Here is a 19,444-nt window from a genome sequence, read left to right on the forward strand (position 1 = left end):
CCTGCGAGATGTTTAACTCGCGGGCAAGCCTCTGTCCATTAGGCTATGTCGTGGTTGACCTAGCGCATAGCTGCAGTCTGCACACGCTCGCTGGCTGGGCGGACCACTGGATCTAGAATATCCAGCCCATCAGCCAGCCCGGCAGTTGATTGTAGATTTTCCGAGAGAAAACAAAAAAGATGTAAGAAAAGAGAAAACCACTAATTATGATTTAGGAAACGTTGTGTCCGTAGATGAATGAAAGTGAAACCGTGATTCTAGAAGATGCCTGAGGGAAAAAGTTTGTTGAACTTAGGGATGGTATCATGAAGTCGAGCTATCAGATATTCTATATTGTGAACATCATGAATAAGTTTGCGTAGATCAGTTTGAGAAGGTGGAAATTGAGGTTTCCACTTTGGCACTTTAAAACATCTATCCGCTGTTAAACTATAATCAATTTGACAACTGACTTGGACATTGAAGAGCTGCTGCCCGGCCCTTTAGGCTGTATTTACACGTGGGTGTCGTGTCTTGAGTTTTTTAGGTGATTGTATGTGTGTTTTTGAGAGCTTGTGTACAGCGTTTTTTAAAGCTTCATCATTTGTTGCTATGTTTTTCAGCTTTTTTCACCCACTTTATTTTTATAATTTATCCATTTTTTTTTTTTTACAGTTTTTTTGTAAGGGGTTAACAGTTAGGGATGAATTTATTATTATGCATTTACTTTAAATATTTATATTTAATATTCAGGTTAAGGACTGGGGTTAGGGTCCTATTTTTAAATATTATTTATTTTCATTTAAATAAAAAAGCTCAAAAACATGCAATAAAACATACTAAAATGCTCAAAAATACTCGAAGAGTTTCAAAGCATTTCTATGGAACAAAAAAAAAAACATAAAAAAAAAAACACTTAAAAAAATTCACCAAACTGCCAAATTCGAGCTGCAAAGAAAAGCTCCTAAACGTTCTTGAGCTTCAGGCGACTTGTAGTGGTAATGTGAACCAACTCTATAGAGAATATCTGTTTTTTTTTTTTCTCCTTCTGTGTTTTGGAGCTTCGAGCTTCAAGCTACAAATCCTGAGGTCTGAAAAGGGACCTAAAGAGACATGTGGGAATGTGACATTCAGTGGCATCGATGGGGCTTCTAAGGTCAAAGCAGCATCACAGGGAAAAAGTCCAAGCAGCTCCAAAACCTTTGGCACTCCCACAGATGTTTGGTGGTAAGGGAACATACCACATAACATCTACAGTATTATTTACACAGTTGTGTACATTACCTTGTCCCTCACTTTGTGTACATGGTTATAATTACAATTATATATGTACTTTGTTTCCCCTTTTTACATGGCTTTCTGTACCTGTTGGACATTAGCAAAGACTGCTGCCTGCTCCATCCTGGTGATGACAACTTGTGGGCAGGATGTATAATTGAATAAAAATTCCATATCATGATGCCACACTTTTCCAATTGCAACAACCTGATGAGAAGTATCATCTCTAGTTTCCACAGACACGGTTTTCTTATAGGCTTCCAGTATGGCCACCATCTGGAAGAAGATAACAGTTACTAAGTGGACGAGAAAAGTTTTGCCATAATTAGACCCTAGATAGACCTGTAGATGTGGAGCTTCCCGGACACGCCATGTCAGAATATTTATACTGCTCTGAATATAACAGTGTCTATTTATGTCAATAAGCAAAGATCTGTGAGGAAGGAGAATCTCAACTTATTTCCACAAATCAATAAGTAGCAAATTCTTTTTAATTGATTAATTTCTTTTTAAAAGCATATACCAATCTTAGTGAAAACAGTCTACAGTATGGAATATATAAAAATATTTATTCACAAGACATGTATTCACAATATATGATCAAACTGTAAATGACACAAAAAGATAACTCTACATAAAATACAAACTTAAAACGATAAATGCAATGTGATGTGTAGCTTAATGATGAAAGTAAAAATAAAAGCAAGATTACCTTTTCCCCAGGTATAGCATAAACCATAGGTAAGTGTTCTATATAAAACAGACAACAATTGTCTGCGAATCGCACAGCCGACAGTCACTCCACTGCAGATGGAGCGAGAATAAGGCTTCTTTCACACAGCCGCTCCAGATTTCTTCTCCGCTGCGGGACTTTTTTTTTTTTTTTCACGGAACGGATGACATTTGTGTCATCCGCTCCGTATGCCCGCATATCATCCCATCCGTTTGCGGATGATATGCGGACATAATGTAAGTCTATGGCATTGCGGATGTCAGCGGATGACACCGCTGACATCCGATTTTCCTTCCTTTCCGTTTTTTGAACGGATGAAAAAATAGGGTTCTGTTCCGTTCCAAAAAACGGAACAGAACTGAAAGGAAGAAAATCGGATGTCAGCGGATGGTATTCCGCTGACATCCGCAGTGCCATTGACTTACATTATGTCCGCAAATCATCCGCAAAAAAAATAGGATGATTTGCGGACAAGCGGAGCGGCCGTGTGAAAGAGCCCTAAGCCATGCAAAATGAGAGACTAAAATCGCAATAATGCGCTGAATCTGATATGAATAAAAATGTATAAACACAAAAATCAGCTTTTTAGAGAAAAATCTACTATGGTTTATACGGCTGGGATTGTAATCTTATTACCCTTAAATATGCAATATAAAACATATAAGGAAGGAAATAAACAATTGTTAAATAATATCAAATAAACACAGCAAGGTATATATTTACCACACTTAAGATGGCTGCTAGCTTCAAATGGTCATTACCAGAGTCCTTAAGATGGATGCCTTCCCAAGATGGTGGCCAGTGAGGGAGGAGTTTTGTTTGGCTTCCCTCAAAGTTTCAGATAAATGATGGAGTAAGATGGTGTATGTAAAGATGAGTATATCAAGGGATGTAGTAGTGTGTATGTTGTAGGTGTAATGGGTGTTGTCAGTAATGTGTAATGTCTCACATCTGGGTTCTCCTTTTTATATGGTATTGAACAAAGGACTATTAAAATTAGCATAAGTTAAACCCAGAGGGAGGAACATTATCCCCATTGGTTGGGATATTCTATCCATTAACTGGTGAGGTCATAGTCACGCCTCTTTAATAATTAACCCAATACTTCGGATAATAAAGTTAAATGATGATTTCTTTAAATTCAAGATTAACCATAAAATACAACATAAAACTTTGTCCATACTCTCAGTACATACATAAATGTCCATCTATATCTCCATCACTCATCTTGGCAATTATTGGATCTGGTAAACCATTTATAAAGATAATTATATATTGGAAAATACTAAATTATCCCAAGACTGCATTTGGTAGCTTGTCCAAAGGAGGCAGTATTGTACCGTTCATTAAATTCAGCATATAAAACAATTAGAACATATTCTTATCTGATGACATTATTGACCTCTTGCTAGTGAAAGTCCATTAATTTATTTGACCATGCCATATGCTGTCAGACATTGCGTCTGGCTTGTAAGATTTATATCACTTAGTCCAGTCTAAAGCAATTCTTATATAAACACTCCTTCCACATGCCTTAAAATGAAGTAATTTAAGTGGAATTAGTTGTAAGACACATATGTCCTTACACTTAACAGAAAAGTATACTTATGTGTATATATATTTATATATCTAACATTATACAAGTTCCAAGTTCATACTTCCTATATTAATAATAAAAAAAAATACAATGCATTATTGTTAATATACATCTTACACATAAATATGCTTTCTAAAACATATTTTAAATGAACCTATTAAATATACTGAACTCTTTGTTCATTGTTACATACAGATAAGAATACAAGCTAGACTAGCCATAGTGACTAGTATGGTGTTTCGCTAATTGACTCTTATCTGATGAGATGTCCATGTACCACTTAGTTATACCAAAAGAAGACAGAAATATCTGCTGAAATTAGAAGACCCTATTGTAAGAGAAATTTTGTTTAACAAGTACATATGAACTTTCATTCACCTCCAAACAAGATGGAAGCTGTGCTGTTCAAAATCCCTATGCATAAGATGGAATATACATGGCTTTTTAAATCCATTTTTTTCCTATTATTTAATCCCCCAATTAACCTGACAGCCATTTAACTGCAAACATAAGAACATAACAAGTGTTACGGCCAAAAGCTGGTAAATCTTCAACCTGTGGTATATGCTAGGGACTTGATTTAGAACAAGTAAACATTCACCATTCCAGTAAAAAGTACACCGACACGCATATGAATATATTTATGCAGGAATGGATAAAAGGCAGAATTAAGCCTTAGGAAGGTAGCAGCTTCGGCCTCCCATACCTTTGATTGGAATTAATAAGGATTGCAGAGGCAAAGAGAAGCCACACTATTTGCATTACCTTTAGGGACATAGCTAGTAAATAAGACTAGGGATGCACCGATCCGACTTTTTTGGACCCGATACCAATACCTGGCATACCGGAACCGATCCGGAGCTACACACAAAGCAAGCGGCTGCAGTACAGAGCATAGCCGCTGCTTCATGTGTACGGCTCCTCCATTCACAGGCGGAGTGCATCTGATATCACTCCGCCTGTGAGCAGGACCTATACATACCATACTACTCCCATCCCATACTACTACTGCACCTAGTAAGGGATGGCTGAGCCGTTACCAAGCAAAAAACGGATCGGCCAATGTTACCGATCCCCCGATCAATCTAAAATGGCCATATCGGCGCCGATATCCAATCTGAATATCAGATCGGTGCATCCCTAAATAAGACCCACCGTTGTTCAACCCCTACTGTCCTCGGCTGTTAGTGCAGATGCGATGCACACCGTGTCTCCTGCTAACCCTCAAATAGGATAAAAAAAATACTTCAAACGGTACATGTTATCAGAATTTAAAGGCCTTATTTTTCATGGTTAAAAGACATAAGTCCCAATGCTTATGCGTTTCTGCCCAAAATGGCCCTTAGTTATAAGCTGCCATAGTAAGCCCTATCAGACAAACTGTCTGGAAGTTCATTCTCCCCCCTTGTACAGTAATAAGCAGGTGAAAATCTTTGATCAATTAGGTATCATTCTGATTTACTGCAGGGATGTGAAGGATGCAGCTGGGCCCTTTAGACATCCTCTGAGTCCTAAGTTTTTCTTTCCGTTGCCTAGTGGATGATTCAGCGGTTTATATGTTCAGTCAATGATGGCTTTTTCATTTAGACAGGTAAACAAGACAATGTAGAACATCGTTCACAGCAAAGATCCAACACATCATGGGGGAGCAGTCCAAAAAATAAACAGATCAGGGTCTACAACTTCATTAAAACAGTAAATCCCTGTAAAATACCAAAGGAAGCAAAAGAGAATTTGCTAAACCGGCCTATACTAGATATTCCCAAAGCTGCTCACAGGCTGATCAGTTTTATATAAAGGCCTCATTCCCACACAAGTCAGGATTGGGATAAGAGTTTGTTTCCTTCCAGCTGTTGTGTACCAACTGACATCAATGGAAGTGACTGCATGAGGATGCACAGAACACATCTCTGTGCAGGTAAACACGGCCCTCCACGGGAGTACGCTTTAGTATGCCGTGTGTACAAAAGGCCTAAGCGCTACCAAGGAATGAAACCAAAGAAAATCCCCAACATTAGGCGGTCCCATAAGTCAAAAGCAGACCAAATGGTAGCATGAATAAGAAATTGTCATCCATTATTCTTGATACACATAAAACATTTCTAAAAATCTGGTCCTCATGGATAGGATCATACCACATCCAGCGAAGAATCCCTACAAATGTATTATGAATAATTATCCTTTGTCGCCCAGGGACAAAGGCAGCAATCTCCCCTTCTCCCCCATGCTTTTTTTCCATTTTTCTCTTCCACTTTTTCTTCTTCAATTTTCCTTCTCCAACTCCTCTACTTTCTCTCTCTCTTACCCCCCTTTTATTCTTACATATTCTACTCTACACACAGATTTATATAATCAAATCGTATTTCTAGGTAAATAGATTTATAAAAAGGTGCTGTCAACATTACATTTTCCCCAACTGTCGGTAACACACCATGCAATTCCTACAAACAAAGAAACCCCAAATAAGTTCAGAAATGAAGTTATGTGTAATAAAATAAAATGACACAGGGAAAAAGTATCGAACAGGCTAACTGAAATGTATTACTTCATACAAAATCCTTTCTTGGTAATGACAAGACCCCTCCTGTATAGAGAAAAATGGATTTTTGTAAAATCTTACCGTAAAATCCTTTTCTCTTAGCTCATTGACAGACGTAGTCCTCGGTGATACACCACCTTCGGGTTATGTTGCCTCCACAGGAGCAGGACTAGACAGGAAATTAAAAAGCTCTGGCCACACCCCAGGGGCAGTCCCAGAGGGTATATCCTCTCTCTCTCTGCCTCAGCAAATCAGTTATGTGAAAAAGCAGTCTTTAGAGATTTTAACCCAACTCAAAAAAACAGAGGGGCGGGGACTACGTCTGTCAATGAGCTAAGAGAAAAGGATTTTACGGTAAGATTTTACAAAAATCCATTTTTCTCTAGCGCTCATTGACAGACGTAGTCCTCGGTGATACACCACCTTCGGGACGTCCCAGAGCAGTATCACAACTGAGGGGTGGGAAAATGGAAATCAAATCCCAATCTAGAAGGCCCAACCGGTGCCAACTAGAAGTTTACAATGCTCATCCTTAATGATGAGACTCAACAAAAAAAGAGAAAAATTTTTTTTTTTTAAACAGAAAAAAACCCTCGAGGTAGACCACCGGTCTCCTCAAATTGCGGCCTGCAAAACCTTGCGGCCAAATGAGGCATCCGCCGATGCCGTCACATCAATTTTATAGAATTTTGTAAAGGTATGTACCGACGACCAGGTGGCCGCCTTACATACCTGGACCACTGACGCCTGATGGCGAAAGGCCCAGGAAGTACTGAGCGCTCGAGTGGAGTGCGCCCTAACAGGGAACGGAGGACTCTGACCCTTAATAGAATAAGCCTGTACCACCGTTTGTCTAATCCATTTGGCAATGGTCGCGGCAGATGCAGGCAAACCCTTTCTGGGGCCATCCGTGATCACAAAAAGTGAATCCGTCTTACGGAATGATTCCGTAGCTTTCAGGTATACCCTGATTGCCCGAACCACATCTAAGGAATGCAACGCATGTTCCCGATGATGCTTGGGCTGAGGACACAAGGAAGGTAGTACAATATCTTCATTCAGATGAAAATCTGAAACCACCTTGGGAAGAAAAGATGGCTTAGGATGAAGTACTGCCTTATCCCTATGAATCACTAGGTATGGGGACTGGCATGATAATGCAGCCAGTTCTGACACCCTGCGAGCAGAAGTAATAGCCACCAAGAAGGCCACTTTCTGGGATAAAGTAAGCAAGGGAATCTCCCTGATGTTTTCAAAAGGAGGTTTCTGTAGAACCGACAAAACCAAATTAAGATCCCAAGGCGGTAAGGGCGCGCGGACTGGAGGAGCCAGGTGCCGCACCCCCTGGATGAAATTCCGCACCAAGGATTTGGTAGCTAAAGGCTTCTGAAAGAAGATTGCTAATGCTGAAACTTGACCCTTGATGGTGCTCAAGGCTAGCTTCTGCTCAACCCCTTGTTGCAAAAAGGCCAATATTCGAGACACCGAATAGGTACGTGGAGGAAATCCTAAAGATTCGCACCACGCAATATAAGTTTTCCATGTGTGATAATAGACTTTGCTGGAAGTCGCTTTCCTTGCTTTAATAAGGGTAGGAATGACTGAAGCTGACAAACCCCTGTCCTTCAGTACTTGGGTCTCAATGGCCAGGCCATTAAACCCAGCGACTGTAAAGCATGATGGTAAATTGGTCCTTGAGACCACAGACACTCCCTGAGACGAAGTTCCCACGGAACGTCTACGACTAACATGTCCAAGTCGGCCAGGCCGGCTTGAGGAGGCCAGCCTAGAATTTCTAGGACCACTGGCGCTGATTGGATCTGAACCAGGCGTCCCTAGAGGTATCTGGCCCCGACCATCCGAGAAAGTCTGGTCGTTTTCTGTTCCCACACATTTATCAGATACCTGATAGTTATCAGGAAAGGTGATCTTTTCTGGTTGAACCTCAGGGACCGAAGTCACCCGACTAGAGGCTACTTGGCCTATCTGGTCAACCAGATCCGATTCCTGTGAGGTATCGGGACTAATCTTAGGAAAAGGTAAAGGAAAAGATCTATTCAGGGAACGGTAATTACCGCTTCCTGTAGTACTTAAATGTTGGAAGGGAAGAATCGCACCGGTAGTAGTGGTTGATGCTCGATCTAATGTCCTGAATACCGGTGAAAACGTCCCCCCACCCTGAAACCGGGTGGGGGCGCACCTTCAGGCTGTGTACTCCTTTGCTTCGGGTTTGGCTGGGTTGGTCCTTTGCTTGTCCGACCAGCCCTTCTTGAACCCTCCTGGAGGAGTCTTGCCTTTCCCGCTAGTACCAGCCGGGCGCCCTTTATGGGCGGTAAAGAAAGGTCCTCGCTTGTTGCGAGGTCCCTTAGCTTTAGCAGCCTGTGGCAAAAAAGTGCTCTTGCCCCCAGTGGCATCCTTAATGATTTCATCTAGGTTGGCCCCAAATAGACGATTCCCCTGAAAGGGGAGATTTGTCAAGGTCTTCTTGGAACCTAGGTCAGCTGACCAGCATTTTAACCACAGCACACGTCTGAGGATCACCGCTGTCTTAGATGCATGCCCTAATAAGGGAGTAGTGTCCAAGGCTGCGTCACAGATAAACTGTAGCCCTTGTATAATCTGTTCCATCAAATCAGATGTCTCCTGGGGAATATCTTTTCCCCTAAGATCTTGGCGTACCATTTTTGCCCATTCCGTAAGTGTCTGGGAAACTAGACCAATAACAATTACTGGTCTAAAAGCTGACCCTATCAGAGAGAAGATGGTGCGGGACTCTGCTTCCATCTTTCGATCCACCGGATCCTTAAAGGACGAAGTGTCCTCCACTGGAATAACCGTGGCTTTATTCAGCCTGGAAATAGGCGGATCCACGACTGGTGGTACCGTCCATTTCTTAATGATGGATTCCTCAAACGGATAGCGTCTAGCAATACGCTTGGAAATAGTAAAGGTACGTTTAGAATGCTCCCATTCTCCTTTAATCTGATTACCGAAACATTTAGGTACAGGAAAAGCCTTCATCGTCTTGATGGGCTTATTAGTACCAAAAGGAATCTCTGTTTCAGTTGCCTCTGCCGGTAAAGCCTCAAGTTTTAAGGTTTCCTGCACTGCCACAACTAGTGCGTCCACCAATGCTTCTTCCTGAATAATAGCAGGAGAAGAAGCGTCCTCCTCACTGTCTGAGGGGGCTTTACCTGGGATAACAGCCCTTGCAGAGGAACCTGCAACTGCCGTGACCACCTCTGAATCTGAGTCAGAGGTGTCAGATGGTATAGGGGTAGGCGGGGGTCGCTTCCTTGACCCCCGTCCCTGACAGGCCGCCTCCACCCGAGCCACCATAGACTCCAAAATTGCTGTAAATGACTCTATACTCTGTGCACCGGCGGGTCCCGTGGCCCCCTCGAGGGAAACAGGTGGGGGAATATGTGTGGCAGGGTCCATGATAACTCCAGTTACTTCCTGGATAATATAATTCAAAAATAAAACTTTTCTTTTTTTTTTTTTTTTCGACCCCCAGCGCCACAAAAGCCCCTTAGTGTTACCTGCTAGGGATCCCTATCGATCAAGAGAGAGAGAGAGAGAGATAGACCCCCAGGCTCACCACTTGATGCTCAGAGTTTAACTGCAACAGGTTACAGCGCTGTCTTAACAAACAGGAAGTCTTTTGGGTAGGCTGCCCAGGAAGAAAGGAGGCGGCTCCGCCCCTCTGTACGCCTTCCGGCGCCTCCCCCAAGCTCCACGAGGTGTTTGGATCACCTCAAACATGGCCGCCCCCATGCTGGAGACACGAGGCTACGCCAAAATGGCGGCTCGTGCGATCCAGCAAAAAAAATGGCGGCGGCCCGTACTGAATAGCGGTGTGCTGCAGGGCACACAACACTCTCACTGCATGGGGATATGGCGTGGTTGGCGGTAGCGGCCCTGGCGGACCGCATGGCCGTTCGGGAGGCCTGCTAATAGCTGGAGATCTGATTAGGAAGGCAGTCTACATGTCCGTGGCTTCTGACTGGTAGGTAGCTTATTCTTAACCCATAAGATTCCCAGAATGCCACAGATTACATCTTTAAAACATGTATACAATTAGATTGTTAGCTCCCAAACCAAGCCTCCTGGCTTTTTGCACACATAAAATCACACTCAAAGTAGGAGGATCTGTGTCATGTTGTAGGATAGAAAGGGACTCTATCTTACCATACAGAGAGGGGCCCGCGTTCACCACAAAACCCGTCAGGGGGAAAGGGGGAACATACTACTCACCATACCGGAACCAGGCGGGCACCAACTCCTGACAGTACCCCTCTCCACCGGGGCGGGAGGGCTGTCGACCGATACGGACGCCGTGACTCATGGTCTTTGGCGTTTCAGCGAGACGTTAAACTCGCGTGGACAGTCCTTTAATGGGACTTTGTCGCGGCCGACCCAGCGCGGAGCTATGGCCTGCACGCGCTCGTAGGCTGAACTGGGGTGACCACCGGATCTCAACATCCAGCCCGTCGCCCAGTTCAGCTTTCTTGCTTGAAGATCTCACAGGAACACTGGAGAAAAAAGCTGTCTAAAAAATCCTTTAAGAAAAAATTGTTGCCAGGACCTAAGATCCCAGCAAGGTATCTAGGTCCTTACTCCTAACTAGACAGAAAATAACTGATTTGCTGAGGCAGAGAGAGAGAGGATATACCCTCTGGGACTGCCCCTGGGGTGTGGCCAGAGCTTTTTAATTTCCTGTCTAGTCCTGCTCCTGTGGAGGCAACATAACCCGAAGGTGGTGTATCACCGAGGACTACGTCTGTCAATGAGCGCTAGAGAAACATGCGTTCCTCAGGTGTGATTTTGGCCCATTCTTTCACACAGTCTTCAAATCTTGAAGGTAGCGTGGGCCTCTTCTATGAATGCTTATTGTTAGTTCTTTCCATAGATTTTCAATTGGATTCAAGTCAAGTGATTGGCTGGGCCATTGTAGTAGCTTTGTTATCTCTCTTTGAGAATTTCCTTGGCTTTGTGTTTGGGATCATTGTCTTGCTGAAATGTCCACCTTCGTTTCATCTTCATCATCGTGGTAGATGGCAGCAGATTTTTATTGAGAATGTCTTGGTGCATTTTTCCATTCATCCTTCCTTCAATGACATGAAGTTTGCCATTACCGTATGCTGAAAAACATCCCCACACCATGATTAGGACTAAGGGAGTCGCATCGAAAGAGGCATCACAGATAAACTGCAGCCCCTGAACCAACTGGTCCGCCAGTTCAGAAAAGGCAGGGGGGAGCTGCTCCCCCTCCAGGTCACGGCGTAAAAGCTTAGCCCACTCAGTCAGAGTTTGCGACACCAGTGCAATGGTAAATAGCAGCCTCAGTGCCGAACCAGCCACAGTTAACATATTGCAGGCCACAAGCTCCGCCTTCCTGTCAGTTGGGTCCTTCAAGGCCGGGGACTCGTACACCAGAATCATGGTTGCTTTGTTCAATCTGGAGAACGAAGGGTCCACCATTGATGGAACAGTACACTTTTTAATAAGTGACTCCTCATTGGGGTACCGCATAGAAAATCGCTTAGGGTCCACAAGGGGACATTTTGGCCGTTCCCACTCTTTAGCGACAATTCTGTCAAAATAGCCAGGGAAAGGAAACACCTTTGCCGCTCTGGGTGGCTTGTGAGTGTCAAAGGGAACCGACACAGCTTCAGCTGTGTCCTCCATTTTTAAGTTCTCACACACAGATACAAATCAGTGCATCCACCAGTGCCTTTTCATGCGCGGTTGCAGAAGCGGAGGAATCGTCCTCACTATTTGAGCACTCAGGACGTGTGGTCGCAGACCCAGCAGAATGACCCATGTCCTCAGCGGCCATATCCGATTCAGGATCTGAGGAGACAGATGAGGCGGGGGGGGGGGGGTGGGGCGGGCTAGCCCTTCACCCAAAAACCATCTACACCAAGGACACAAAAGGACTCCAGGACCACCGTCAGTGCATCGATGGATGGTTGGGACCCAGGGGCCCCGCAGCCTCAGGTAGGGAAATGTGCTCCAAAAGACTCCATGAGTCAATAGGGGGACCCTACAACAAAAAAAAGGTGTAAAAACACTGCTAAGGGACATCACCACTTGGCAGCACCACTCGGTAACAGAACATCTAATCGATCCACAGCAGAGAGGGAGAGGACCACACCAGACTCACCACCCAGCAGAAACAGGCACCTGCAGCCACCAGGATAATCTGCACTCCACGTGCGGCGATCAGGAAGTCAAAAGATCCAATAGTCAGCACCAGGGGATGAGGAGGGGCTCCCACCGCCAAAATCGCCGCCCACAGGGCTCCACTGTCATGGCGGCCGCAATTTTCAATGGCAAACCACTGCAAAATGGCCACTGTACTACACAAACATAGCCACCGTGCATTGAGCACACAGGCTACAGCAAAATAGTGGCACCACGAAGCTCCCATGGACCAAAGAGGGATCCCTAGGCCTCAGGATGGGGGGGCCCCTGGCAGGAGTCCCACCCAGGTACAGCCCCCACAGCCGATCGCCGGCGGCACACCCATTGCCGGCACAGCACCCTACCCTCACCTCAGGTGGTGGACCAGGTCACCCCACAGCCCCAGAGTCAGTAAAGGAGGGGGGTGATAAGGCCCACAGGGACCACCAGACAAATGGGGGGTGCCTAATGGGAAGGAGGGGAACTCAGGGGTCCAACCGGCCCATTGAGGGGCACACATCTACCCCAAAATCCTCCAGGGGGAGAGGGGGGACAGTCACTTACCATACCAGAAACCAGGCCGGCATCGCTCCAGACCGAGCCTCCTGGCTGTCGGTCAGAAGGAACGCTGCGACTCGGGCCGAGACCCAATTGTATGGGACCTCGCGAGGCATGTAACTCGCAGGCTAGCCCCCGTTCGGTGGGGCTAAGTCACGGCCGACCTACACTGCTTGTAACAAAACTCACAACAGGTCTGCACGCGCTCACTGGTCAGACTGGGGTGACCACTGGATCTAGATTATTCAGCCCATCGGCCAGCCCGGCAGATGATTGTAGATCTCACAGGAAAAAAAAAAAAAAAAAAACAACAACAGGAAAAATAATGTATCTAAAAAGAAAAAATTGCCAGGACCTGAGATCCTAGCAAGGAACTAGATCCTTACTCCTGACTAGGCAGAAAAAAACTGAGTACCTACAGCAGAGAAAGGGAGTATACCCTCCTGGGACTGCTTATAGGCATAGCCAGACTTTTTTTCTGCCTAGTGTCCTACTCCTAGGGGGCAGTATAACCCAATGGTTAAGATCAGGAGCGGTGTCCGCCAATGAACGAAAGAGAACAAAAATTTTCATACTTTGTTATAAAATTTTGCACACAGGTAATTTTTCTCCTTTTCTAACGTGCACTGATAGGCTGCACTGATGAGCTGGCACTGGTGGATACTGAGGTGGCACCGATTATCATGGGCACTAATAGGTGACCCTGGTGGGCACTGATTGGACTGCACTGATAATCAGTGCACATGTCCCTAACACAAGCAGGTTATCGGGTCTCTTCTTCTCTCCTCACATTGTGAGCATTAGGAGAGCAAAGCCGATAACCGGCTTGTTTTTACATCCTGTGATCAGCTGTCATTGGCTGACAGCTGATCAGGTTGTAAAGAGCCACTGTGATTGGCCCTTCACCCCGCCCTGTGATCATCTGAGTCCAAAGGACTCAGCGATCACAGAGCGTGCCACTCGCCCGCCACAGTATGGCGCACAGGCAGCATGTTCACAAGAAGATGTCCATGGACGCCCTCCCTCCCAGCATTGGAAACCGGCGCTGTAGGCGTCTTTCGTCTATAGTGCGGGCGGCAAGCGGTTAAAACACATTCTGCAGATGAATCTAGACAGCAGTCTTCTTTTGTACACACTACTAAGCACAATTAAAGCATAGAAAATGATGTTCCGTAAGAATAGAAGAGTAACCCACACACCGTACAATGTTGTTGTAACTAATAGTATTTAGTCCAACCCAACTGTAATTCTTCTGCAGTCCTGATCCAAGTAATCCAAGCCATTTCATCAGTTCTTGAATAAGCTACAAATGTCTAACATTACAAAAGATGTTCAAGTAACTGCGACTACCTACCAGCTATACCATGATCTGAATGGATGGGAATGTTCAAAGACACAGCAAGTACTCTGTTCTCTTTCAAACCACATATAAAAAAAACACCATGGCTTTCTACTTATAAGGAAGAATGCAAGGACTGCAAAGCGAGGGACCTTTACTATTCTGTTACCTGCTTGCTATTGGGTCCACATACCATGAAAATAAACTATTTGATAAAGCCTGGTGAATCGAAATATCACAGGTGGTTGCTTTGTTCTTGGCTTTGCAGCCACCTCCAAATCTTTGTCTACAGAATGTGGCTCTGCTCAATCCCTATTGATAAAAGTACACAATGTTCTAGCTTACCTATAGAGTGGGAACTAGTTCTCTCCATCAAAGCATTATTTTAGAAAAACAAGTATATGTGACCGGATACCAGGAGCAAAGAACAAAATGCCTTAAAGAATGTGTGGTAGGGAAAAACGTAATAATATGCCACACGTTCTGGAAGGTTAAAATTGGATTTTTGACTTACCGTAAAATCCTTTTCTCTTAAGCTCATTGACAGACGCAGTCCTCTTTGATTAATATCAGTAGGGTTATACTGCCCCCTACAGGAGTAGGACACTAGGCAGGAAAAAACGTTCTGGCCACACCTTAGGGGCAGTCCCAGAGGGTATATCCTCTCTCTCCCTGCTACAGGATGTCAGTTATGTCACAAAGCAGAGTCAGAGAATTTAACCCAACCCAACTCAAAAATAGAGGGGCGGGTACTGCGTCTGTCAATGAGCTTAAGAGAAAAGGATTTTACGGTAAGTCAAAAATCCAATTTTCTCTGTCGCTCATTGACAGACGCAGTTCTCTTTGATTAATATCAGTAGGGACGTCCCAAAGCAGTGCCACAAATGAGGGGTGGGATAACGGAAATCAAAATCCAATCCAGAAGGCCCAACCGGTGCCAACCAGAAGTCTTAAAGGCTAATCGGACAAAGGATGAGACTCAACTGAAAACCCAACAGAAAAAAACCCTTGAGGTAGACCACCGGTCTCCTCAAACAGCGGCCTGCAGAACCTTGCGGCCAAAAGAGGCATCCGCCGATGCCAGCACATCAACTTTATAAAAATTTGTAAAGGTATGAACCGACGACCAGGTAGCCGCCTTGCAAACCTGAAGCACCGACGCCGGATGGCGGAAGGCCCAGGAAGCACTAAGCGCCCGAGTGGAGTGCGCCTTAACAGGGAACGGAGGAACCCGACCCTTAATAGAATAAGCCTGTACCACCGTCTGTCTGATCCATTTGGAGATAGTCGCCGCATAAGCAGGCAACCCCTTTCTAGGGCCATCCGTGATCACAAAAAGTGAATCCGTCTTACGGAAAGATTCCGTAGTAGTCAAGTACACCCTGATCGCCCGAACCACATCCAAGGAGTGTAACGCAAACTCCCGAGGATGACTGGGCTTAGGACACAGGGAAGGTAGCACAATATCCTCATTTAGATGAAAATCTGAAACCACCTTAGGAAGGAAAGATGGATTCAGACGAAGAACCACCTTATCCCTATGAACCACCAGATATGGGGAACGACAGGACAATGCGGCCAGTTCTGACACCCTGCGTGCAGAAGTGATAGCCACCAAAAAGGCCACCTTCTGGGATAAAGTAAGCAAGGGAATCTCCCTAATATTTTCAAAGGGAGGTTTCTGAAGAACCGACAACACCAAATTAAGATCCCAGGGCGGCAAGGGCGCGCGCACCGGCGGAGCCAGGTGCCGCACCCCCTGGATGAAATTCCGCACCAAGGAATGAGTAGCCAGAGGCTTCTGAAAGAAGATTGCTAACGCTGAAACCTGACCCTTGATAGTGCTCAAGGCCAGTTTCTGCTCAACCCCTTGTTGCAGAAAAGCCAATATTCGGGCCACCGAGTAAGAACGTGGAGGAAACCCAAAGGATTCACACCACGCGATATAAGACTTCCATGTGCGATGATAGACTTTTCTGGAAGTCGCTTTCCTTGCTTTAGAGTAGGGATAACTGAAGCCGACAACCCCTTGTCCTTCAGCACCTGGGTCTCAATAGCCAGGCCATTAAAGCCAGCGATTGTAAAGCAGGATGGAAGATCGATCCCTGAGACAGCAGATCCTCATTGAGAGGAAGTCGCCAAGTAACGTCCGCGACCAGCCTGACCAAGTCGGCGTACCAGGCCCGACGGGGCCAGTCCGGAGCTACCAGGATAACGAATTCCCTCCACCTCTATCCTGCGAAGAAGTTTCGGCAGCAACTTGAGAGGAGGGAAGGCATACAGTAGCTGATACTGCCCCCACGGGGTGACCAGCGCGTCTGCGGCGTCCGCTAGAGGATCTCGGGAGCGGGCTACAAACCTCCGCACCTTCTTGTTGAACCGCGATGCCAACAGATCCACATCCGGGGTGCCCCAACGAAGGCACACCTGGTGAAATACCTCTGGATGAAGAGACCATTCCCCTTGATCCAGAATCTGACGGCTGAGAAAATCTGCCTGCCAATTTTCCACCCCCGGAATGAATACCGCGGAGAGAGCTGGAAAAAAATCGTTCCACCCAACGAAGGATGCCGGCCACTTCTACGGCCGCCAGGACACTCTTGGTGCCCCCCTGGTGATTGACGTAAGCCACTGCCGTGGCATTGTCGACTGAATCCGCACCGGGCTGCCCAGGAGCTGCTCGGTCCAGTGAATCAGACAAAGTCTGATGGCTCTCAGTTCCAATACATTTATCGGTAACCTGGATTCTTCCAGGGACCAGAGCCCCTCGGCAGATCGTCTGCCGAGAACCCCACCCGGATAGACTGGCATCCGTGGTGACAATCCTCCAATAGATTGGAAGAAATGACTTGCCCTGACTGAGCATTGGTGACCGAAGCCACCAAACCAGAGATTCCCTGGTCCGTTCGCTCAGCCGGATCCGATTGTCCAGGGAATCGGGATTCCGGTTCCATTTGAGAAGAATCTCCTTTTGAAGAATCCGGGTAGGAGACTGGGCAAACGGTACTGCCTCGAAGGAGGCCACCATCAGTCCCAGAACCCTCATGCAAGTCCGCAGGGAAGGCCAGTTGACGGTCAATAATAACTGAGTCGTCGACTGAATCTTCCGGAGTTTCTCCGCCGGGAGAAACACTTTTGCCAAGGATGTATCCAAAGTTAGGCCCAGATAGTTCAGTCTCCTGGTGGGGACCAGGGATGATTTCTGCCGGTTCACTAGCCACCCGAACTCTTCCAAAGAGATCATAGTGATCTCCAAGTTTAGCAACAGAGCCTGCGGAGACTCCGCACGAAGAAGAAGGTCGTCTAGGTAGCCTAGAACCGAAATGCCCCGCTGTCGCAACAGCGCCAAAACTGGGGCCAAAACCTTTGTGAAGACCCGGGGAGCAGAGGCGAGACCAAAGGGTAACGCCGCAAACTGATAATGGTTCTCTCCCACGGAAAAGCGAAGGAAACGCTGATGTCCTGCGTAAATGGGAATGTGAAGATAGGCATCCTTGATGTCTATGGACGCCAGAAAATCCCCCTGATGCAGGGAGGCCACTACTGTGCAAATGGACTCCATCTTGAATTTTTGCACCCGGACAAAATGATTGAGTGCTCTCAAGTCCAGAATTGGACGCACCTTGCCCTCTGTTCTGGGTATTGTGAATAGGTTCGAATAGAACCCCTGAAAACGTTCTGTCCAAGGAACGTGGACCACCACTCCTTGTTGCATCAAATCCGTCACTGCCCCTCGCAAAGCTTCTAAGCGATCCGGGGATAATCGGATATTGGAAGGGAAGAAGCGCACTGGTGGAAGTGATCGAAACTCGATCTTGTATCCCGACCGTATGACCTCTTGAACCCATTTGTCTGGAATCCTGGAGAGCCATGGGTCCGGAAACCGGTGAAGACGTCCCCCCACCCCACATATGGGTGGGGGCGCACCTTCAGGCTGTAGTGGTCTTATCTTCAGGTCTGGCAGAGCCGGACCTTTGTTTACCCGACCAGCGCCCTTTGAACCCCCCCTGGGGGGGCTTTGGAGGACTTCGCCTTATCGCCCGCCCCAGAGGAGCGAAAAAATTTCTTATGAGCAGAAAAGGAAGGTCCCCGTCTGCGACGAGGTCCTTTCCCCTTAGTAGTCTGTGGTAAAAAGGTGCTCTTGCCACCAGGGATACCCTTGATGATCTCATCCAAGGCGGCACTAAACAGGCGATCCCCTTGAAAGGGGAGATTAGCCAAAGCTTTTTTGGAAGCTTGATCCGCCGACCAGCATTTTAACCATAGCATACGCCTAAGGACCACCGCCGAGATCGATACGCGCCCCATTAATGGAGCGGCGTCCAGGGCGGCGTCACAGACAAACTGTAGCGCTTGTACCATCTGCTCCAGCAAGTCCGATACTGCCGGGGGGAGACTTCTCCCCTCCAGATCTCGGTGTAACAACTTGGTCCACTCTGTCAATGTTTGTGCAACCAGAGCAATGGTGAACACTGGCCTAAAGGCTGACCCTATCAGGGAAAATATAGAGCGGGATATAGATTCCGCCTTATGGTCCACCAGATCCCGAAAAGACGGAGCGTCCTCCAACGGGATAACAGTAGCTTTGTTTAGCCTGGAAATCGGCAAATCCACCGACGGTGATACCGCCCATTTATTAAGGAGGGATTCTTCAAACGGATAGCGTCTAGCAATCCGTTTGGAAATACCAGGGGTTCGTTTTGGACGGACCCATTCTTCCTTAATTATATCTTGAAAACATTTGGGCAAAGGGAACACCTTTGCCATCTTGGTAGGCTTGCGAGTACCAAAAGCAATTTCAGTATCAACTGCCTCCGTAGGCGTAACCTCAAGTCTTAAAGTTTCCCGCACAGACACAATCAGTGCATCTACCAGCGCTTCATCTTGCGCTATAGCGGAGGCAGAACTGTCTTCCTCGCTATCTGAGTAGATGGGATATGAGACACTAGCCCCGAAGAGGGACCTGCAGTCGCCGCGACAGGCTCAGAATCTGTATCTGAAGTGTCAGACGAAATAGGGGTAGACGGGGGACGCTTTTTCGCCCCCCGTCCCTGACAGGCCACCTCCACCCGGGATACAAACGACTCCAAAACCGCTGACAATGCATCAATAGTAAGTGGAGAACTGGAGGGTCCTGCGGCCACCTCGAGGGGATCAGGTGGGGATACATGTGTGGCAGGGTCCATGACAAATCCAGGAACACCTGCCAGCAAACAAGGATTGCAAAAGAAA

The 19,444-nt window shown here is 46.3% G+C and overlaps 1 protein-coding gene across 1 annotated transcript in view; it reads right to left on the bottom strand.

The window, feature by feature from the left end:
• TDRD12 (tudor domain containing 12) overlaps positions 1 to 19,444 on the bottom strand; it is a 146,052-nt gene that overhangs the window by 67,976 nt on the left and 58,632 nt on the right. The window contains exon 15 of the mRNA XM_082271054.1: positions 1,345 to 1,533. Within this exon, the coding sequence (XP_082127180.1) occupies positions 1,345 to 1,533 (189 nt within the window). The remainder of the gene's footprint in view (positions 1 to 1,344; positions 1,534 to 19,444) is intronic.

This window comes from Pelophylax lessonae, assembly GCF_965119305.1.
Source record: "Pelophylax lessonae genome assembly, chromosome: 10".
Classification (NCBI taxonomy): Eukaryota; Metazoa; Chordata; class Amphibia; order Anura; family Ranidae; genus Pelophylax; species Pelophylax lessonae.